Source organism: Anastrepha obliqua, chromosome 5 (genome assembly GCF_027943255.1).
Source record: "Anastrepha obliqua isolate idAnaObli1 chromosome 5, idAnaObli1_1.0, whole genome shotgun sequence".
Classification (NCBI taxonomy): domain Eukaryota; kingdom Metazoa; phylum Arthropoda; class Insecta; order Diptera; family Tephritidae; genus Anastrepha; species Anastrepha obliqua.
Window position 1 is genome coordinate 128965803 of NC_072896.1, and position 20815 is coordinate 128986617.

The window sequence follows — 20815 nt, forward strand, 5'->3', positions numbered from 1 at the left end:
ACACCCGCAAAACTTATGTACATACATATATACATACGTGACTTACATATGTACCAGCTCAACGAGAGTATAAGAATGAAGCAAGGGTAAGAGAAGTTAGAGGTTGAGAGTTAATTTTTACTTCGCAAGAAAATTCCAGTTAAAACGCCAAAAATTCCATAACAGCGCCAATCCAATAGCAACATACAGTCTTGAAATGTCGCTGGCCGCAACAAAGAAAACAGGTTCGGCTGTCGTATTTCTGCAATTTCAGCAAACTGGTAAGTGTACGTGTTCTCTCAGTGGCTGTCACATATTACAACTTGTTAGACCCGATTTACACGAGGAGACATCTGGAAGGGAAACATTTTGTTCAAGGGCGAAGGACGGTCGGGGAAGAGAGAAGGGATTTTGTCTCCCGTACTCGGCGACACGCTTTGCTCTTCTTATTCGTATTTCTTATCTTAAAGCAATTTTTGACAGTTGCTTCATTCGTTTTCTTCTTTTGTGGAAGAAAGTTCTAATGGCCTCGGGAGACGTTCCAGCATGCTTGACTGAGCTTTGTGTGTGTTAGTGCAGTCGGGTGTCGTCGTGTCACACATACTTGTTGTCGGCTTTTGAATGATGAAAATCAAAAATTTTTGATATTAGCGTCAATCAGCCGACACGCACACATATAAAGTGCTTGTCAAACAATGTTGACCGTCACCAAAGGCCATAAGTTATGTGTTGGTTTTCAATCAAACGGAAGATAACAACGATGACAAACATCCGAACGCTGCTCGGGAAATGCACGATTATTTTTGCTAGTAAAGTAGGTATAATTTAAAATAGTTATGGGACATGTTTATGTCGATTTCTAATTTTTCCCTGCATTTCTAGATACTCAAGTTAATTTTAAGTTAATTATTTACATATGAAGTATTTTTAATTTAATTTTTTTTTATTCAAGTATAAGAATTTATAAATATATTTCAATAAAAAAAAACAACAAATTATTTATTATTTAACCAGTTTGCATTTTTCATTCATATATTTAAGAAAGTGTTGTCGAACGCGCTCTGCTTTACACGTAAGCGCGTGCTAGAATACATAAGAACCAGACGATGCTAAAGTATTAAATGTCAAAATGTCGCGGAAACATTTATGCCCGTGTGTACGCGAATGAAACATCAAAAGAGAATTTCCAGTGTCTCCCTTCCAGATGTCTCCTTGTGTAAATCGGGACTTTGTCAAGGGAACAACGAGTGGGCGGAAGGCGATAGATGTGATGGCGGTGCTACCGATCGGTTTGCTGGACTGCCGCAACAGCCTGCCATAACTGGATGGTTGGTCTGGTTTGGTGGATGGTGGTAGGTTCGTTCGTTCGCTATCTCACTCGCTGCTAGCTTGGTTGGTGGGTTGGATGTATTAAATATGCGTTGAGTAAATATGGTAGTTGAAAAGATAGGCAGTGCGGCCGCCGTTCATTGCTCGCTCATTTGTTTGGAAGACGTGCCAAAGTGGTGCGTTCAAGTCTGAAGCGAATAGTCCGATTCTAACATTCAAACCGAACGGTTTAAGCGAATTATGGAAAGCGGCGCGATTTTTCTTTTTCCTCCAAGTCCATACAATTCAATTACTTATACATAATCGACTAATATTGCATATATATAAATAAATATAAATGAAATACATATGAAAAGTGAAATATATAAAAGCAGCCAACTGCAATGCAATAAAAAAACAATGATTAAAATTCATATAAAATTTTGGAACATGTGCTAATAGGTAAAACAAAGAAGATTTTTCAAAATTTGTATTTATTCAACTGAATACAAATTATGTACGTTTGATAAAAAGCTTTGGTTAACACAACTTTCCTTATACTTGCGAATTGGCAGCGCAAAGCAGAGGAATGCAATGAAAGGCCGAATTGTTAAATGAGAATTCGCATATGAAATTCCAGTTTCGGACAAAGCGAGCGAGAAAAAAAACCAATCAGTGACACGTAATTTTCTTCAGATTTCTTCATTGTGGTGGGGTGTGAAATTTCAAATTGTGAAAATTGTGCAATGAAATCACTGATCGAAAAGGTGAATAAATAATAAATCAGCGCAAAAAACAACTGAAGAAGAATAAAAATACAGAATCGCTTACCTACATACATATTTACATATTTGCATACTTATGCATAATTATACATACTTATATACATATACATATAACTACATACATGGCTTTTGAGTGAAATGAAAAATATTTAGAAAATGCAAAGAATGCAAGAAGCAAGGCATAATCGATGCGAAGAAAATGAGTGGCGAGTCGGACACTAGATTTAATGAACACACTCGAAAGTAGTCGCTTTCTTTATTTCCCCAACTTGGCATAGGGGATTCACTCGGCTCGCTTTCTAAAAGGGGGCAAATAGGCGGCAGGGCGCGGTGTAATATCGTCACATGCATACGTTGCCTGATACAGGGGCGAACACATGTACAGTGAGCGATAACTGTGACCCGCTTAGCGTGCGGCTGGTGTGGATGGTGCGGCTGGCTCGCTTGCCTAACTAGCTGATTGCCAAAGCGAGCAGCATCGACAGCAGCAGCAGATTACAGAATTCACGATTTCAATTGTGATTTCCGGTGCGGGAATTGTGTCGAGTATTTGGAAAAATTGTAAATTATAATAAAAAAGAACAGAACTAAAAAAATTAAAATCAATCTGGTACCTAGAAAGAACTATTGTAAAAGCAGCATAAAAATAAGAATGAAAATAGCCATCAAATCGAAATCAATCATACTTACAATTGTACATACTGTATATACATATACAAAATTATTAGGTGCACAAAAATTTTAAAATGAGATGAAAAAAGAGAAATATGGGACGCTGACGCATGGCAAAAAGAAGTCAATTGAGCGTTGAATGCTTAAGTGAACTAAATAGGGAGCTTCGGGGTTTAAGGCTGTGAGAGAGATATTAAATGAACAAGTATTTGTATTTATAATGCGGATGAGCAAAGAAGTTGTAAAGTTGTTCGCCTTATAGCTAACGATTTTACTGACAGAAACGAACAGTGAGCGACTGAAAAACTGGTTGATGTGTAAAAAGTTTATATGTATGAATTTATCTATGTAAGTTGCCGAGTAAAAGAGAATGAATAAATTATTGAAAAAGTGACTTGGTCGATGGATATTATAGTGACATTATTTAGGTGGTGTGTAGGAGAAGGCATGAGGTAACAAATCTCTTTTCAGATCACTTATAAAATAGAAAGTACCTTATTTTGAACACAACTAGTCCCAATTGTTTCAAAATAACGGCAAATATCCAGTTATTTCATTTTAAAGCAGTTAGTTTAAAATATGCGCTTTAACTGCTACTGCATCTAATTTCTAGCATATTCCCACCCACTAACCCAATTTGTAGACGATGTGATAGGTAGTAGTGCCTGACCAAGTTTTCATTTGTTTCTGTTCTTTGTGCATACATAGGTATGTACATACATATATATACGCACATGCATGAGCTTCCTTGTAGTGATTTGAGTATTAGGAATGGTCAATAAGAGGAGTGCTTTATAGAAACTACATATAAAAAATTGAATTTCGACGAAGAAAGTAAATAATACCATAGGCAGTAGTCATAAAAAACTTAACAAAAATAAAAAAATCTTCCACGTCCACCAATTAGTTTAGAAGAAGCATAGTTCAAGAGAGTAAACACAAATGTAATATCAGAGGATTCAAGGGTGACTTGGATGTGTTATTGCTTGTGCTTATGTATGCATGTATGTATACTGACCAATACACAAACCAAATAAAAACAAAACAAAGGCGCAAACGAATATTAATAAAATAGCTTAACTGCCTATTTTGGAACTAAACCAATAGTGAGGGCTGCTACCATGAAGAAGGTACACATAAATAACTTTGTATTGAACAAGAGATATGAGGAACGCTCAAGCACGAGTTGAGTAATTTAGATATTGGAAATTATTTCTGCCGTTAGCTTTACCTGTGCCCACCATTAAACTACACACGACCGATTGCTGCATTTCTGTTATATGTGCATATGTATTTAGATACACAAATATTTTCGGAAGGCATAAATGAGAAACGAAAGAAAACGAATTGACGACAGACAACCACAACAAATCTAGTAGAATCTGAATCTTTATCTGAGAGGGTTTGTACTTGTATACAAGAGCGTATGAATATTTTAGCTCGGGAAACAAAAACTTCCAAAAAAGCACAAAATAACGAGCTAAGGCATGTCCATATATAACCAAGCAGTATATAGTATGTACATATGTATATGTATGTATGTACAATAACAATTATTACCAAGACGGTCTAACCATAAGTTATAATTATGTAAATATAAACAATTTTATATTATTTCAAACATATGCACATACGCCGGTCAGGCGTAAACGTTTTCGAACTCAACATTCTTTCAACACATTTCCTTGATTGCTTCTACATGAATTTCAATCTGTTAAAAGTATTAGCTTCATAGTTAAGAGTTTGAAGGATAAGATACATTTTCCTAATAATTTCTGTCAATTATTTAATTTTATCGCTCGGCTGATTTAGAAAACATTAATAAATTAAATTAAAATTAAAGTAACGCAAACACAAGTAACAAACCTCGTTTTTATTATGCATTATTCGTTCATTAGAAATCACACCTTGTACATACATACCCAAGTACATATGTATGTATTTAAATATTTGCTCACGTTTTCATTTATTTGTGTATTTTTTAGTAAAGTGCGTGGCAATAGTTAACCCTAGGCGGATTTGGCAAACGTCAAGTGTAAGAAAAGCATTAATGGACTAATAACTCAATGACATTAGAAACTAAAGCATATGTAAATATAGTTTTTGTTCACAAATAAATTGCACCAGGGTTCCAGAGTTCCCATACATGAAAAATAAAAACAATAATAAGAAAACATTAATTTGAAAGTGATAAAGGTGAAAAAGGTGAAAAAGAGAAATGCAATGAAGAATAAAAGTGTTTAAAACTATATTATATAAAATTGAAAACATACGATTTAAAAAAAACTATGTTGTAGTATGCCGTAATAAATATAACAAAATAGTGATTTATAAGATCATCAAACCCCTCTCAGCTTTGTTGATGCCACGCGATGGCATTGCATTGCCAAATATTTCCCCTTTAATCGCTCCCGCTAGTGTTTCTTCGAAGTATGTATTTCATATGCTTTGAAATTCCTTTTCTCGCCTCTTCCCTAAATCAAATATTTAATACAAATTAATTCGACGGAATATTCATTTCTTTATTAGATATTGATAATATATTTTGACTTATGCATTGACGACACTTATTATGACATTTCAATATATACAATTAAACGTCAACATATACGTGGATATGTGTGTATGTAGTTGTGTGTACCTTGAAAAACAATTCACGGTAGTGAGGAAAGTCATATAAACCAGATTTAAATATAATACAAAACTAGCAAATAACTCTTATTAAACGTGAGTATAACCGATAACGGTATATCTTTAAAAGTTGGACAACGAGGACTATTCCGCATTCATTACATTCGTGCACATCTAAATATTATACATACGAGTATAATAATTCGCCATTTAGTAGATAAGCAATAATTAAGTAAATATTCAAAAATTTATTTTCGGGTATATTTTTGTATATTGCCTAGGTTCGATCCAAATGTGGGCATTAAACATAAAAAAAAGTGTTTTTTTCGGCAGCAAACATACCTAGAGTGTACTTCTACTATGAAAAAGCTCTTCAACAGTATGCCATTTGAAGGCAGCATAAAACTGTAGGCTCTTTCATTTATAAAAACACATAAAGGAGCACAGCTCAAATTTACTATTCCAGCCCTAGTATGAGGTAAAGAAGTAGTCAATATGTATCCTTGTAATTCTGGTCGTTATTAAAAACCGATAATTCAGTTACTTATTTTGATATATTTTAGTACATTGTGTAACATTAAAGAATTAATAAAAAACTTTGTAAACCCCTGCCAAACAGAGTATTCGCATTGAATTTGGTCTTATCTAAGAATGAACAAGATTTGTTGACTGCATTAGTTAAATTGTTATTTTTTAGTTTTTCTGTTACGATTTAAGCTGCTGATCTTTGAAGACAACTAAAATTTTTTTACATAAATTTATGAACATAAATATTCGAAATCGGTGCTTTCAATAATTGAATGTAGAAACGTGTTCTCTAAGACAGTTTTTCTCTCAATATCGATCAGCAACATTTGAGTCGATTTTTTCTCTTTCGGTGAAAAAAGTTGCATACTTTTTTCCCCTGATGAAAGAAAATGATGAAGAAACTTCTAATCCTGTTTTCCCATTCACTCAAGATTGTGACTTTGAATTTCAATGGTGATGTCTCTAGACATAAGAGTGCATTCAAGCACTTTAAAACCATCTGCATCTGCTTATTCTCACTTTTTTTTTGAATTTTTTACAGAAATATGGCTTAAGATACTTTAATAAAATCAGTTGCATGTTATTGTACATCTTTTCAATAAGTTTTTAAAAAATATTAATAATAAAATATTGACAAATAAGCCCATGACAGAGTTTTTTTGGAGATATGTCTTTCGAGAGGTGCTCTGCGGTGCCAATCGGCATTCGTCGTAGAATCATCTGAAACTAAAAAAGTCGAATTTTTCAGTTAAAGTATGACGTAATGCTCCCCCCCCCCCATTAATAAAATTTTGTTTTTTCATTTTTGTAGTTTTGGTGGCAAAAAAACGTAAAACGAGCATTTTTGGCGAAAAATTTCGCCATATTTGTAAGTGAAAAACAACTATAAAAAAAAAAAATAAAAAAAAAACAGTGGGGGGGGGGGGGGGAGGTATTTTTGATTTAGAAAACGTGTGCCAAATTTGAAAAGAATCGGTTGAATAGTTTCGGAGCTGTGATTGGCACCGACTTTTAAGAAGTCGTTTCGGGAAAAACGCGTTTGAAAAAATGACTCTGAAAAATTATCGATGCTCCGCATTCGAGGTAGAGTGCCTACAAAGGCTATAAACAACATTCTTGAAATGATTTACTATAAGATGAGTGAAGAAAAAAAATTTGGATTTTGTGACCCTGGGGGAGCAAATCAAGCTTAGCTTTTAGGGCATCACCAGAGGTTGTACTCTGGCACCCGTGATGCATAAACATACACTTCTTTGCAGACTGTATAGTTCCCGGATTGTGGACTTAACCATGCTTCGTCGCCACCAGACCACAGAAGCGTAAGTGATGATTGGTCTGATAAGTGCTGTGTATATCCATAGGACCACAGCAGGTTTCAGACCCCAGGTTTTGCCAAAGGCTCTACGGCATTGCTGAAAAATCTTCAATGCACGATTCACCTTCCGTGAAACGCGTGTCTTCCAAGTCAGCTTCTTATCCAAGATTACTCCTAGATATTTAACTTCGTTGGAAAGACCAAGTGTCACACCTTTCAGTGTTGGAAGACTGAGTCCTTCCAATTTCCGTTTTCTCGTAAACAAGACTATGGTTGTTTTGTTCGGATTAACGGAAAGACCTTGTCTCATGCACCAGTCATCGATTTTGTCAAGAATCCTCTGCACTTTCGTGCAAAGCCTCCTTAAGGATTTATCCGATGTTAGCGCACAGACGTCGTCCGCATATGCTTGGACGTGAAAACCGAGTTCCTGCATCGCCACTAATAGAGAGTCTACGACGAAGCACCACAGCAGCGGAGAAAGAACACCCCCTTGGGGACATCCTTGCTTGACCCTGACTGTGATTTGTTCGGCACAGCTCCCACCAGCGGTTAACAGCCTCTCAGAGAGCATGGAATATATCCATTTTATAATGGCTTGATTAACTCCGTGTCGTTCGGCAGAAGAACATATCGAGCCGAAAGTGGCATTATCAAAAGCAAATTACGTTCCTCAAATGTAAGTATATACATACATATGTACATATGTACCTACATATTCGCATAATTTAAATTTGAAAATTAAAAGTCTATCGCCCAGAATTTAAGAATTTATTCGTCTTTTTCGGGTTAATACGAGGATATAATGCGATGTTTGGGATATTTGTTGTTATGCAATTTGGTTATTTGCTTTTCACAATGCTGCTCTACAGTATATTCATGTGTCTTTATATTGGCATCGCTCGGCGACGAATCGCTTCATCTGACTAAATTGAGAAAATGTCTGCTGAATGGAAGGAAGAAAACGCTAGCAACCAGTCTAAAAAGTGGAATCAGCAGCGATAGAAATGGACTCTGCAGCAGTGCGTCGCCAAAATGCAGACAGAAAATATAGTACAAACATATGTACGTACATATATACTCGTACATGTGTTTGTATGCATATGCCTAAACGATTATTTACGTGAGGATAATACATTTTGAAAATGAGCTCACGCATGTACATACGTATTTATATGCGAAGACAAGTTTTGATGTGAGCAAAGAGGACGCGGATATTCGGACAAAACATGGGAATATGTAAAAAAAACAGGAGGCGTGATAGCAGGGAATACTAGTTTCCAGTGCTATGCTTCTGGCAGGTGTTGGCGAAATTCGATGAAAAGTGAAATTTGATCCAAAACTGAAAGGAAGACTGGCCGCCGAAATACTAGAGGGCATGGGTGAAGGTCAGCTTATTTAGTCAAATCGAAAAGTACACTTGACGTGACGTTTTTTTGATTTGTGAGATATTTGCAAAAGTAATCAAATGAGCTGTTTAAACCAATGCATATAAAGAGAAGCAAGAAACAAGAAATTTTGTAAAAGTGCATGAAATGTTGGCCAATCAAAAACAACGAATTAGCGAATGGGATGGAAGCCCGCGGTTAGACAATGGTTTACACATGGCAACCAGCATTATTGCATTCCCTTGACCGCGCTTTTATCCTTCAAACAACCGTTTGCACATGAGTTCGTGTTCCCATTGAACTGAAAAAGATACATCGACCTTTTTATTCTTCATTTCTATCCACCCCATTTTGCCCATTTTTATATTTCTCACACAAGTTTCGTTATTTTACTCGATTACTCTGAGTAATGAGTTTTCACGTGTATGCGTGTAAAAGTGCTGACTCCTAGCAAGTTGGATATTGTTGATGGTTTGCTGCTCTACCCCCGAAAATATTAGCTTGACGTTCTTATTTGATGTTGCGTATACTGTCAGCGTTTTGCCAATTTTTGGCATAGAGATTTTCATGCCAGTAATAAAACTAAAAGAAAAATACAGATAAAAGTAATGTGTTGTACTTAGAGACGAGCAAACGTATTCGTTCAATATGTATTTCATGTGTGCATGTGCATATGTATGAAGATTGTTGGCATGTTCATTTTCTGCTACCATTGTCGCTGGTGCTTCTACAATTTTTTAAGTTTCAAGGCACACTAGTATTTACATGCATACGAATATATGTATATATGTATGTAGCTACGAGTAAATAGCTATGCATGTAGATTGCTGTCAAGCTGTAAGAGGAACTAAAAATGACACGGAATGGCGACGAAATGCTCAAAAGGTCGCCAATTGGGTATAAGAGGTCCGTTAGGGAAGTTATAGAGTGCATAAGTATGCTGTTTACGCATGTCTGTAATACTCACGTTCAAAGTAGGATAATGTTTAAGCTTTGAAGAAATACGAACAACAGATTTAGAATATCGGGAATGATTAATGGACTGGCGCATATAGTATTACTCGTATATAATTTTGCTTCTAAATTGCAAATGAAAATCAAATTGATCGAACTAAAAAAGCGGATTTACCTCTTATGTACGGTAAGTCGTCCGCTTTGTTGATTTTTGTTCAAAAGTACTGCATTACTTTTTTATATCTGTATGTGTATTATTTTCATATGTATGTATGTATGTGCATATCCGATTGCCTTGAAAATTTTGTTTCGTAGAAATATTTAGCGGTTGAGACCAAAATGTGCCGTTACTCCATTTGTTATGGCGCGTTATTTTTTCACCACAACACGTCTTAGTTTTGCAAAATTTATCATAATGTGAAGTTCGTTGGTTTATCAAAAAAAAAACGATATACATACATGCATATATATTTGTGCAATAAAGAAACGCGAAAGAAATCAGCCGCATCAGCGACTAAATTGAGCCTTTCCTGAAGAATACGTTAGAACGCACCACTGTTTTTGCGTTTGCAAATTAGTTTTGAAAAACACAGGTCATATCAACGATCGGCTAATACGAACAGTATAGTATTGTAATCTGAAAAAAGGCACACACGGCAAACAGAAAAAACTCGATAAGGACATAATAGCTGGAATTAGGGAGTTTATTGAAAAAATGCCTAAAATCGAAAGCCATTAGACGACGACAAATACATCCAAAATATTCATTGAGGGAAGCAAAACAATATCAAGCCTTCATCAAGACTTTGTGCAAAGAAAAAATCTATCCGTTTTGTTCCTACATTTCCTTATAGAGCCTTTACAGGAGACTTCAATATCTCCCTTTTCGTACCAACAAAAGATGTGGGTGAGCAATGCATTACTGAGAAGAAGAAATGAAGAGCAAAGCTGCACATAAAAACCACTTGCTTGAGGAAAATGGGTTCCGAGAAGAGACAAGAAAAAGAAGATGCGATTGTGGCGGTGTATGATTGGCAAGCAGTTATTCAATTACCTAAAAGCGAAGTATGTGCATTCTACTATAATTCAAAAATGTGTTCACTTTCACTATGTTTGATATAAAAACAAACAAATTTCAATGCTTAATTTTGGATTAAGCCAATAGCAAACGTGGCCTTAATGAATTAAGGACTTGCGTTTCTCAGTATATTAAAAGTGTAATCAGGTCTTATAAAAATGAAATGAAATATTTTATTCTTACAAGTACCTTATCAAAGGTCACAAAGGTGTAAGGCATTTATTTATAAGACACAGTATACGTTAAATACCCACCACGACTGCTCTGTCCATACAGGATAAGTTTATGGCCTCTTTGTTTCGTGAGGTAAGGGATAATGCGTGCATTTGTTCATTGTTTCATACGCTGTGTGGCAAGTGACTCTGTCGTGTTAAATCCATATATTGTCCAAGTCCACGCCATGTTATTCAGACTATAGTTTGGTATCAAGTACCGATACGGTTCACCGTTACCGGCATAATTTTTGAAGAATGCAGTGCGATAACTCTGCCAGTTCAAAAATGATACCAAGCAGTGACTAGTTATGGGTGCATAATACTTTCATAAATGACATATAGATTTTTAGTATGCACCACATTTCGGCGACTTGATAAGCTGTAATACTTTTCAAAACACGAATTGAATTGAAAAATGAAAGTATAGCTTCTTGTTCGGTTGTTCTTCAACTAGGAGAATGCACTGGCTATGTTGTAGTTCCCAACAGGCGAGTACATGCATTAGATATGGTCGTTTAGGTATGCCTATTCGTAGAGCGATCGCAAAGAACTCTATTTTATTGAGGCCTAATTTTAAAATAATCTTCTTCTGCTGTTAATTTTAGTAAGAGCTTTTAATTTACTCCGAAGTTGTATTATTATTCCATTGAGGCCGCCCTAGTCGAATGGGTTTGACTACCATTCGGCATCACGTAAGTGCTTGAAATAATAAAAATTATAGCATAAGTTTTTTCTAATATCAGTGGGGCCTCGGCAGGCAATGGCGAACCTTCGAGGAGGAGCTCGGCCAAACACCTAACAAAAGTGCACGCGTAAATTATAATTATTTAAGTATTTTTTACTCATAATTGTTTTATTTAACTTCTTCTGGTAAGTTTTCATGGTGCAATGCCAATAGGGCGATGTCAGTGAATTTACCTCACTTTTTCGGCAGAAAAGGGTATCAATTTATGGACCTTTTTTACTTCTCTATTTTCACTTTGCGTACATACGTATTTGTAATATGTTGAGATTTTACTTATTACACTGTGCGACAATTTTGGGGTCATCAAAATCAAACCGCACCGGACCTTTTTTTTCTGAAAATATACCTATTCAATAGCAAAACCCTCGCTGGGTTTTTAAAAGTTAGCTCGATTTTTTTTTTTATTGCGTTTTGAAGTTTTCTATTTTCATGAGATTTTGGAGTTTTACCTGTACGCTAAATTTGACTTATAAATCGACCTTTGTTTGATTTAATCGATTTATTTTGTCATAGCTTGATGCAGAAATTTCGTACATGTACAAATAAACTTATTTTGAGAAGAACCTATATCTCAATACGCAATTTTGAATACCAAAATTTCGCAAAATTTTATGTTTTTACCATTTTTTACTGTAATTATGAAAATATATTAATTAAAATTTCTCACTATTTCTTTTAGCAAAAATGTTGCAAAATGTACTAAAAAAGTCATTTATAAGATAAAAACATAAACCTGAACTTTAAGTTTGTTATTTTCTAAAAAAATAAATTTTTAACAAGATTTATCTTCATAAAAATAATTTTTTTATACTCTGCTTTAAATTTTTTTTTAAATATCTAAAAACTCTGTAGGTAAAAATATTAAATAGATTAAGTAAAAAGAATATAGACTTGAATTCTTATAATTAATTTTTTTTTTTTTTTATTAAAATAAAGAATTTTTACGTACTAAAACCTTAGAGACGAGCTCTTTTCGACAATGATTGAATTTCAACATCATCATTATCAGAGTAATCAGATTCATCAGTAACGAATTCCATGCCTGTCTCTTCTTCTTCTACCTCATATTCTTTTTCCTCCTGGTTACTCCATTTTCCTTCATTTTCTTCCTGATCGTATTGAAAAATATGTTTACTCCACCAACATATTTCGGCTAGTATGGCACCTGGAGCTCGTTTTCCTCGGTATCTTGACTCAAATGGCATCGCAGTTTGATGGTAGCGCTCTCCTTGCTCATCTGATTCTGTCGACAATTGTTGGTGAAGAAAGTGAATTTTTAGCGACATATGGACCGCAATTTTGGAAAAAGCGGGTGGTTACGTATAAAATTATTTTCATAATTACAGTAAAAAATGGTAAAAACATACAATTTTTCGAAATTTTGGTATTCAAAATTGCGTATTGAGATATAGGTTCTTCTCAAAATAAGTTTATTTGTACATGTACGAAATTTCTGCATCAAGCTATGACAAAATAAATCGATTAAATCAAACAAAGGTCGATTTATAAGTCAAATTTAGCGTACAGGTAAAACTTCAAAATCTCATGAAAATAGAAAACTTCAAAACGCAATAAAAAAAAAAATCGAGCTAACTTTTAAAAACCCAGCGAGGGTTTTGCTATTGAATAGGTATATTTTCAGAAAAAAAAGGTCCGGTGCGGTTTGATTTTTGATGTCGCACTGTGTTATTGTTTCGTTCAATTTAATTGCTTTAAATTTTTTTAGATCAATAGCAAGGGATTCATTTGGCGCAATTAAATGCGATGGTATGAATTTTCTGCTCGAAAACTATAACATGGATGAAAGATGCGATAGTGATGCCTAGCACATTCTGCTAAAGCAAAGTTTTTGATAAGAAAAAACATCACATTATTTTATGCTACCGTTATTAGCTTTCTTCCTTCTCTTCTATAAAATAATAAAGTAATATTTGTGTACAAGTGTTGATATAAAATAGTTTCTACCCCTAATCGGTTGTCAAAAATAAATTGGAATTGTCAATGCTTTATTCAGGCACAATGGCGCCTTAAATTTTTATTATTTATTGCTTGAATGCTTGTGGTACAATTGTAGCTCTATCTACTTCAGTTAGGTTGCTTATAACGTACGTAGCGTGACACTGAAATCTGTTATTTTTTGGATATGTGCATCATACATACATACATAAGTGTTTGAAGGACAGTTAAAGACATGGAGCTAAGGCATAATAACTTTTCTCACTTTGTCGATGTTGTTTGTATCCTCTTGAGGCAATTCAGAGTGATGAATCAATTTAACTATGTATGTCTGCCATTTCTGCCTGCCTGTTCATCTATCTATATGTGAAAAGATTGCTTAATATGATATACAAGATGACCACAAAGCTAAAGGTGTGATTTTTGCAAAATTTATGCAGAACGTGCGTGACACCGACCACTCTAAACTAAATACTGTATATCTGAAACCACTTTTTAAGTCTTTACCAAACTTTGTACACCCGGTACATCTGTTTCAAATTAATTTCCAAATGAAATAAAGACTGAACATATATATATATATATATATACGAGTAAATATATAATTGGCACGTACACCCTTTTTGAGTGTTTGGTCGAGCTTCTCCTGCTATTTGTGGCGTGCGTCTTGATGTTGTTCCACAAATTGAGGGACCTACAGTTTCAAGCCAACTCCGAACGACAGATATTTTTTATGGGGTGCTTTTTCATAAATACACTTTGAGGTTTGCTGTTGCCTTGAGGGACGACCGCTATTAGAAACAACTTTTTCTTCATTTTTGTGTTTCACCGAGATTTGAATTCCGAATGGTAGTCACGCACCAACTCATTCGGCTACGGCGGCCACTTGAACAACACACTGTTAAATACCAAAAGTATAAAAAGATTATTCCAAACTACATACAATAATATAACTAAGAGGGGTGGAACCTGTTCGCAACAACTCACATGTTGGACACTTCAACCTATACTCAAATTAAAGCTTGAATCTGACACAAGTACCAAAAACCACTTTGAATAAAATAGGGCTAACCCTTTAAGGTCAAGCGATTGAGGTCGAATTGCAAATTATTTTGTGTCTTTGAGGCAGTCAGTTTTTCAAATTCAAAATGGCAGTAATCAGCGACTTCAAAAATCCCCGAGTGCTCAGTTTTATGACTTTAGCTCAACTTCTTGATTTTGCGTACGGTAAACCGCTTTGGAACCTTGGAGTGTTGGGGTATCGTTCATAATAAACTTCCATCATTCACACATGCTGCTTAATTTGGCTCTATTGTCTGAATAATAAAAAAACGATTTAACAGGCAGCCCTCAACAATGACAACACAGCCTGTCAACCTCAAGATGCGCCTTATAGAAAGCCCTGTATTTGCTGAGGTGTTGTGGGAGAATCATGTGTTTTCCCCAAAATCTTACTTTTTTCACAAAAGTTTATGATGTAAATAAAACCAAAACGGCTGAACTATAATGCTGCAAACAGTCACCGACGTAAACGAAGTCCCCTGGCAGCTGTTACGATCAAACTAATGAGAGCCCCATGTAAATGAAAAATTACTTCCCTTCCGTATCGTAGTATCGTAGATTTCTTCGCAGGATTTTTGAAAATTCCTCTCAGGATTGCTCTCTCATCACACAATGCTGCCAAACAATACATTTCGAAATAATTTACAAAATAAACTTGGAAAAATTTTAATTTTTGTTAAAATAACATAAGAACAATGTTGAATGATGTTAATTATAGGTAAATGAACTATTTGCATCTATTTTGGCTTTCGTTTGTTAAACAATGAAAAATTGTAACTGATAACGCGGATGTGTGAAAAAGTGTGTAAGCAAAACTATCAATGGCAACATTGGCCCCTATTATGAGTTACATTCGATCTTCGATATTCGCTGGTTGTCGAAGATCGAAAATCGAATGTCAATTTGGTATTATGAGCGGTGCAACCCTATCCAAATTTTCGTTGTTTACCGAATTTAGAGTCGAATGCAATTTTGCTTTCGATCGTGTAGCGTATTGTGGGAAAACTTGTTAAAGTGTAAGTTGTTTGCGATTATTTATGGTTTTATAGTAACCAAATAATAAATATATACTAATTTTGTTAATTTTATGCAGGTTGAAAGTCGGGAGTACCAAACAACAATTAGAAAGGCGAATCCACAATTCGCAAAAGGGATGTGCACCAAAGTTCAAGCAGCAAAAAAATGGGATGAATTTACAACGAAGCTGAATTGCTTGGGACCACCAGTGAAAACGGCAGCAAAATGGATTAAGCTTAATAATGATGATTTTTTGTGATGTTTATAGAAATACATGATTATTTTCCCTTGGTAGGTATGGGCTGAAATACGTAGAAGAACTGAAATACATTTTTTTTCGAATGACGAATAATTGAATAAAGAAAATTTATAACAAAAATGGTTTATAACAAAAGGTTTCTATTTAATACTTTTTAGATTTTTCTATAATATTCTCAAAATTTCATTTCTTATGTTTTCTACTACTCAGTTATTTGACTCCACTTTAATATCTTCAGCATTATTGTACACAGTGGGTTGAGCAAGTCCTAGCATACCTTCATTACCCATACTCAATTGGTACGATCCCTGAGCACAAAATCGCAGAATTGTGGCTAGCTTTAATATATTTGGAATGGATTTGGGTCGGGTGCACTGCTGCAACTGGTTTTCTGTACTGGACAGTAGGTTCATAAACGCCTCTTTAAATAATCTAAAGTTCTATAAAAATATGTAAGGAAATTTCTGTAATAGGTATTAAGTACGTCAACACATTTTGAAAATTCTAAACTTACTCAGTGGAAGCCATTTCTAGGGAGTTGGATGCGCCCCTCAACTGTTTTCTACTTATAGCTAGTTCACTAATCTTTCATCGTCCGATGAATCGTCGAACCACAACTCCGTTGTACTCATTTTCACAAAAAATACTTTTTTTAACTTTTAAAAATGTTGTTAGCAAAGAATTTCAACACAATCGGTTTTTTCTTTTATTTTGATTTGCTGTATCAGCTGAGAAAAATTATCTATTGTAAATGCGTCGAGCGATCGAGATTCACAATAGTCCTATTCTTCAACGAATGAGCATCATAATACCAAATGAAAATTCGTTCGATCAGCACTTTCGACTACAGTCGAAGATCGAATGTTGCCATAATAAGGGCCATTGTGTAGATACAACTAAACACATACGCACACAAACCGATGTATTGTGTAAATATGTAACTAAAAGAACGCAGTTGTTTTCTACGGGATGAGTTTTGCTCAATTTTGTGCTCTCTAGGGGCTGCGGTAAGGGACTACGATGCGTCGGTGACTGTTTTCAGCATAATGCTGCGCACACTCACCGATGTAAACGCAGTACCCTGTCAGCTGTTACGATGAAACTAATGGGAGCCCCATGTAAATGAAAAATTACTTCCCTTCCGTATCGTAGTATCGTAGATTTTATCACAGGATTTTGGAAAATCCCGCATAATCCTGTGAGCTGATTGCTCTCTTACCACACAGTGTTTCCAAACAGTACATTTCGAAATAAACTTAGAAAAATTTTAATTTTTAATAAAATAACTTAAAAACAATGTTGAATAATATTAATTATAGGTAAATGAACTATTTGCATCTATTGGCTTTTGGCTTTGGTTTATTAAACAATAAAAAATTGCAATTGATAACGCGGATGGGTGAAAAAGTGTGTATGCAAAAATATCAATCGAAAAATATCAACCGGTGTATTGTATAAATATGTAAATAAAAGAACGCAGTTGTTCTCTACGGAATGAGTTTTGCTCAATTTTGTGTTATCTAGTAGCTGCGGCAAGGGACTACGATACGTCCCTAAGTGTGCGCACTATAATACCCCTATACCGTTCATCCGATTGTTATGAAATTTTGGCGTATTGCTGTAGATATGCTAGGCATGGTTCATACCTGTAAGAAGGAGACTGCCAGGTTTGGCTTTGAGCTATGGTGATAACCGAAATTGAGCGAATAACTTCGGCGGATATGTCATGCGGGACTCGGCAGTAATATTCTGCCCGCTCTTTTCACACGTATTCACACACTCGTCCAATCAGTCATTGTTCAGACGGCGCCGAAATAACATAGGCAAATACAGCTATGGTTTTTTTCGTATATACCTACACAATCTCAGCTTTTTCGTAAACAAATCACTGTCGTTACGTCAGCCAATCAGCTGACTATTTCAAATTCTCTGAGAGCCGGTTAACGATCTGCTATTGACCACTCCTTCTGAATTTTTTTCTCCATGGGTTCGTAAGGTTATTGGAAGGTTATGCTGAAGTCGAGATATTTGTAAATGTTACATTTTTTATCAGATTTAGTTAATATTTATTTGATATCTAAGAAATAGTGTTTTTGGAGGAAATTAACCCACTAAGTGGCATTGGAACCCGGATATTAAAATAAATGTTTGCGTTGCCAATTCAACGCTTTTTAATGATTTTCTGCAGAGGCATTTCAAACTCGATGAACTACCGCGTTTCTAGAATAATTAGAGCCTTGACTAATATATTTTTTTGCTCCATTAATAAACGTTTAGTAAGTTTTACAGAGATTCATTTCCATTCAAGTATTAAGTCTTTCCCTCTAATTCAATGAAGCAAAGGAAATTAATGTACTATATTTTTTTAATTTGAATATAAACTGCACATCATCACAATGAAGTTTAGCGTTATAATCGATGTAGGGCTCGTTGTCCAATGCTAGATTCTCCCAATCAAAACATTCACGAATTTCTTTTTAACTCGATTTTTTCAGATATTCTAAATATAAATGCATTCAAACGAAAACTGCCCGAAAATTTAAACTAATTACATATATATTTTTGTTTGTTTGTAAGAAAATAAAAAAATATTCATCTAACTAATAAAGAAACTATCGAAGATAAAAGAATACTAAACTTACAACAGATCATGACAACAAAGCTGCAGCTAAAATGCTGACAACTTTTCAAGTGCTTAAAAGTCTTACTTACGGAAAAATTAAGCAGAGTTATTTACGGTAAATCCGCGAAACTGCAGTGCACTCGTACGTAATAATAATAAGCATTGTGGTTGACATGGTTCGTTTGAATGTCCCAACTACACAAGAAAACCACCCGCTCCGTCACCACCAATTATATTACACCAACAACAATCACAATAGTAACAGCGTTCAAAATGTTGGCACCGGCAACCTCAGCAATAGCATCTCCTCGCCTTCGTCATCGACCTCCAGCTTAAACAGCAACGCTTCATCCTTCGAGCCCCATCAGCATCAACATCAACTGCAGCATCAACTTCAGATTCAACATCTACATCACCAACATCAGCATCAACACCATAACCAAAACCCAAGCCAGGGTCAACTTCAACAACAGCAGCGATCAGCCAGTAATATAGTAATGGTCGTTCCCCAGCCACAGCAACAAGCTCCGCTGCCACAAGCAGCACAACAGCAGCCTCAGTATACACATGGATCAGCAGTGACTTCGCAGCATCAACATCCTCATGCCCATCATGTTCACCATCAAACTCCATCACAACCCAATTCAGTTGGCATGCCCATTCACCAGCAGCAACCACAGGTACCACAACAATCGCCAACGGAGGGGTCGACATCTTCACTTCCAGCCTCGCCCCCACTGCTACAACAGACAGCTACACCGCCACAGGGCGCGCAACTGGTGCAACCAGTTTGTGCAGTGCATCATCCACAACAGCATCAACAGCAATTAGCTTTGGTTGCTGCCATGCACCAACATCTGGCAGCTGCAGCCGGTCTTGGACCCCCACAGCCGCAACATATGCATCGTCCACATGGTAGTCACGTACCAGCGCCCCAAACGCAGCAACTTACCGCTCCACCAGGTACGCTTACGGGGCTACAGGCTCAATCTCAAGTGCAGGTGCAAGCGACTGCTGTTAGTACACAGCAGCCACAATCAACCCAACATTCTCAGCAACACTCTATCGATAATGGCCACGCTGGTATATGTAGTGCTATCAATGGTGGAGGCAATTCAGGCAGCAGCGGAAATGCTCCTGGAATATCTCCCAGCGGGTCGTCGAATAGCAGTGTTGGCAGTGCTACTAGTAGTAGTGGCAATGCGATCGTTGCCGCTGCCCCACCGCCTTCGGCATCAGGTCAGCTGTATATTCAGTATCCTGGCGAGTTCTATCCAACGGAGTATTACATAACACCGCATCCACACGACAGTATGTGCCCGCAGCATCCACATCATCATCAAACGCTATGCGCCATGCCAACGGATTATGGTAAGTCCCTTCTCAAAGCAATATCTAAGACCTACGTAAGCTTTTATTGTCTAAAAAAGCTAAGGAAATAAGCGATCATCTCGATTCAACAGTTCTATAAAGTCTATTCTGAAAGTAAAGTATAAATTCAGATATTTTTTAAGTCGCACATATGTATGTATATTAAACCCCATGGGATTTAAAGGGCTGTTGAAATACCATATGATCTTACTGGGTTGCCTTGCTTTCAATGAAAAATGGGCATGAGAACAGACACATTCTGGCAGGTAAGTAACGTTACCCCATCTCCAAACAGAAAAATGTTTATTAGACAAAAAAACATCGGTAAATCAATATATTCGCTGCCTTTATGCGCAAAAAATGCTTAATAAAGTAATGGAATTAGAATAAATACTTCGGTTATAAATGTCTCTTGATTTTATGTTGCCACTACATAGATTTTGTACAAATGAAAATATAGCTGTCAAAACACCAAAGTGTCACTAATTTTTGCAAATTTGATCTTACCTATACCAACTAATCTCACATCATCGCATATGTTATAATTGGTTAAGTCTAGACTTAGTACAAATGAACTCTTCTTGAAATAAGCTTAATCGTGTTCTTGATCTCATATTCGTTAGAGCTAATATTAATACTCCGATCTCTGAATGCTTCTCATTCTTCTCGCCTACTCAGAAACATCATGTCACTTTATTGCTTAATGTTGAGTTTTATGAATTTGTATTTGTAAATGTACCGACAACCCACAACTACCGGACTTCATCTAAGTATCCTTTGCGTAGCTTCCGAACACCCATTTGAGAAAGAGTTAATGTAAGAAGTCGAAACAGTCCAGGATATCTGGTTGTGCACAACTTAAAACAGAAACTTTCAATTAAAATACAAACTGCGCCTGGTGAGATATCCCTAATGGGGAAGGTGCTTCT

At 35.8% G+C, this 20815-nt stretch overlaps 1 protein-coding gene across 4 annotated transcripts in view; it reads left to right on the plus strand.

Annotated features, from left to right (window-relative positions):
- LOC129247295 (fibronectin type-III domain-containing protein 3A) overlaps positions 1-20815 on the plus strand; it is a 124948-nt gene that overhangs the window by 64457 nt on the left and 39676 nt on the right. Inside the window, exons 1-3 of one of the 4 annotated variants that reach the window (XM_054886363.1) lie at positions 1443-1749; positions 5274-5471; positions 18388-19886. The exons of 2 other annotated variants lie outside the window; for them this stretch is intronic. In XM_054886363.1, coding sequence (XP_054742338.1) covers positions 18689-19886 — 1198 coding nt within the window. In that variant the 5' untranslated portion in view covers positions 1443-1749; positions 5274-5471; positions 18388-18688. Of the gene's footprint in view, positions 1-1442; positions 1750-5273; positions 5472-18387; positions 19887-20815 lie in introns of those variants that run through there. One more of the 4 variants, XM_054886364.1, reaches the window with a different exon arrangement.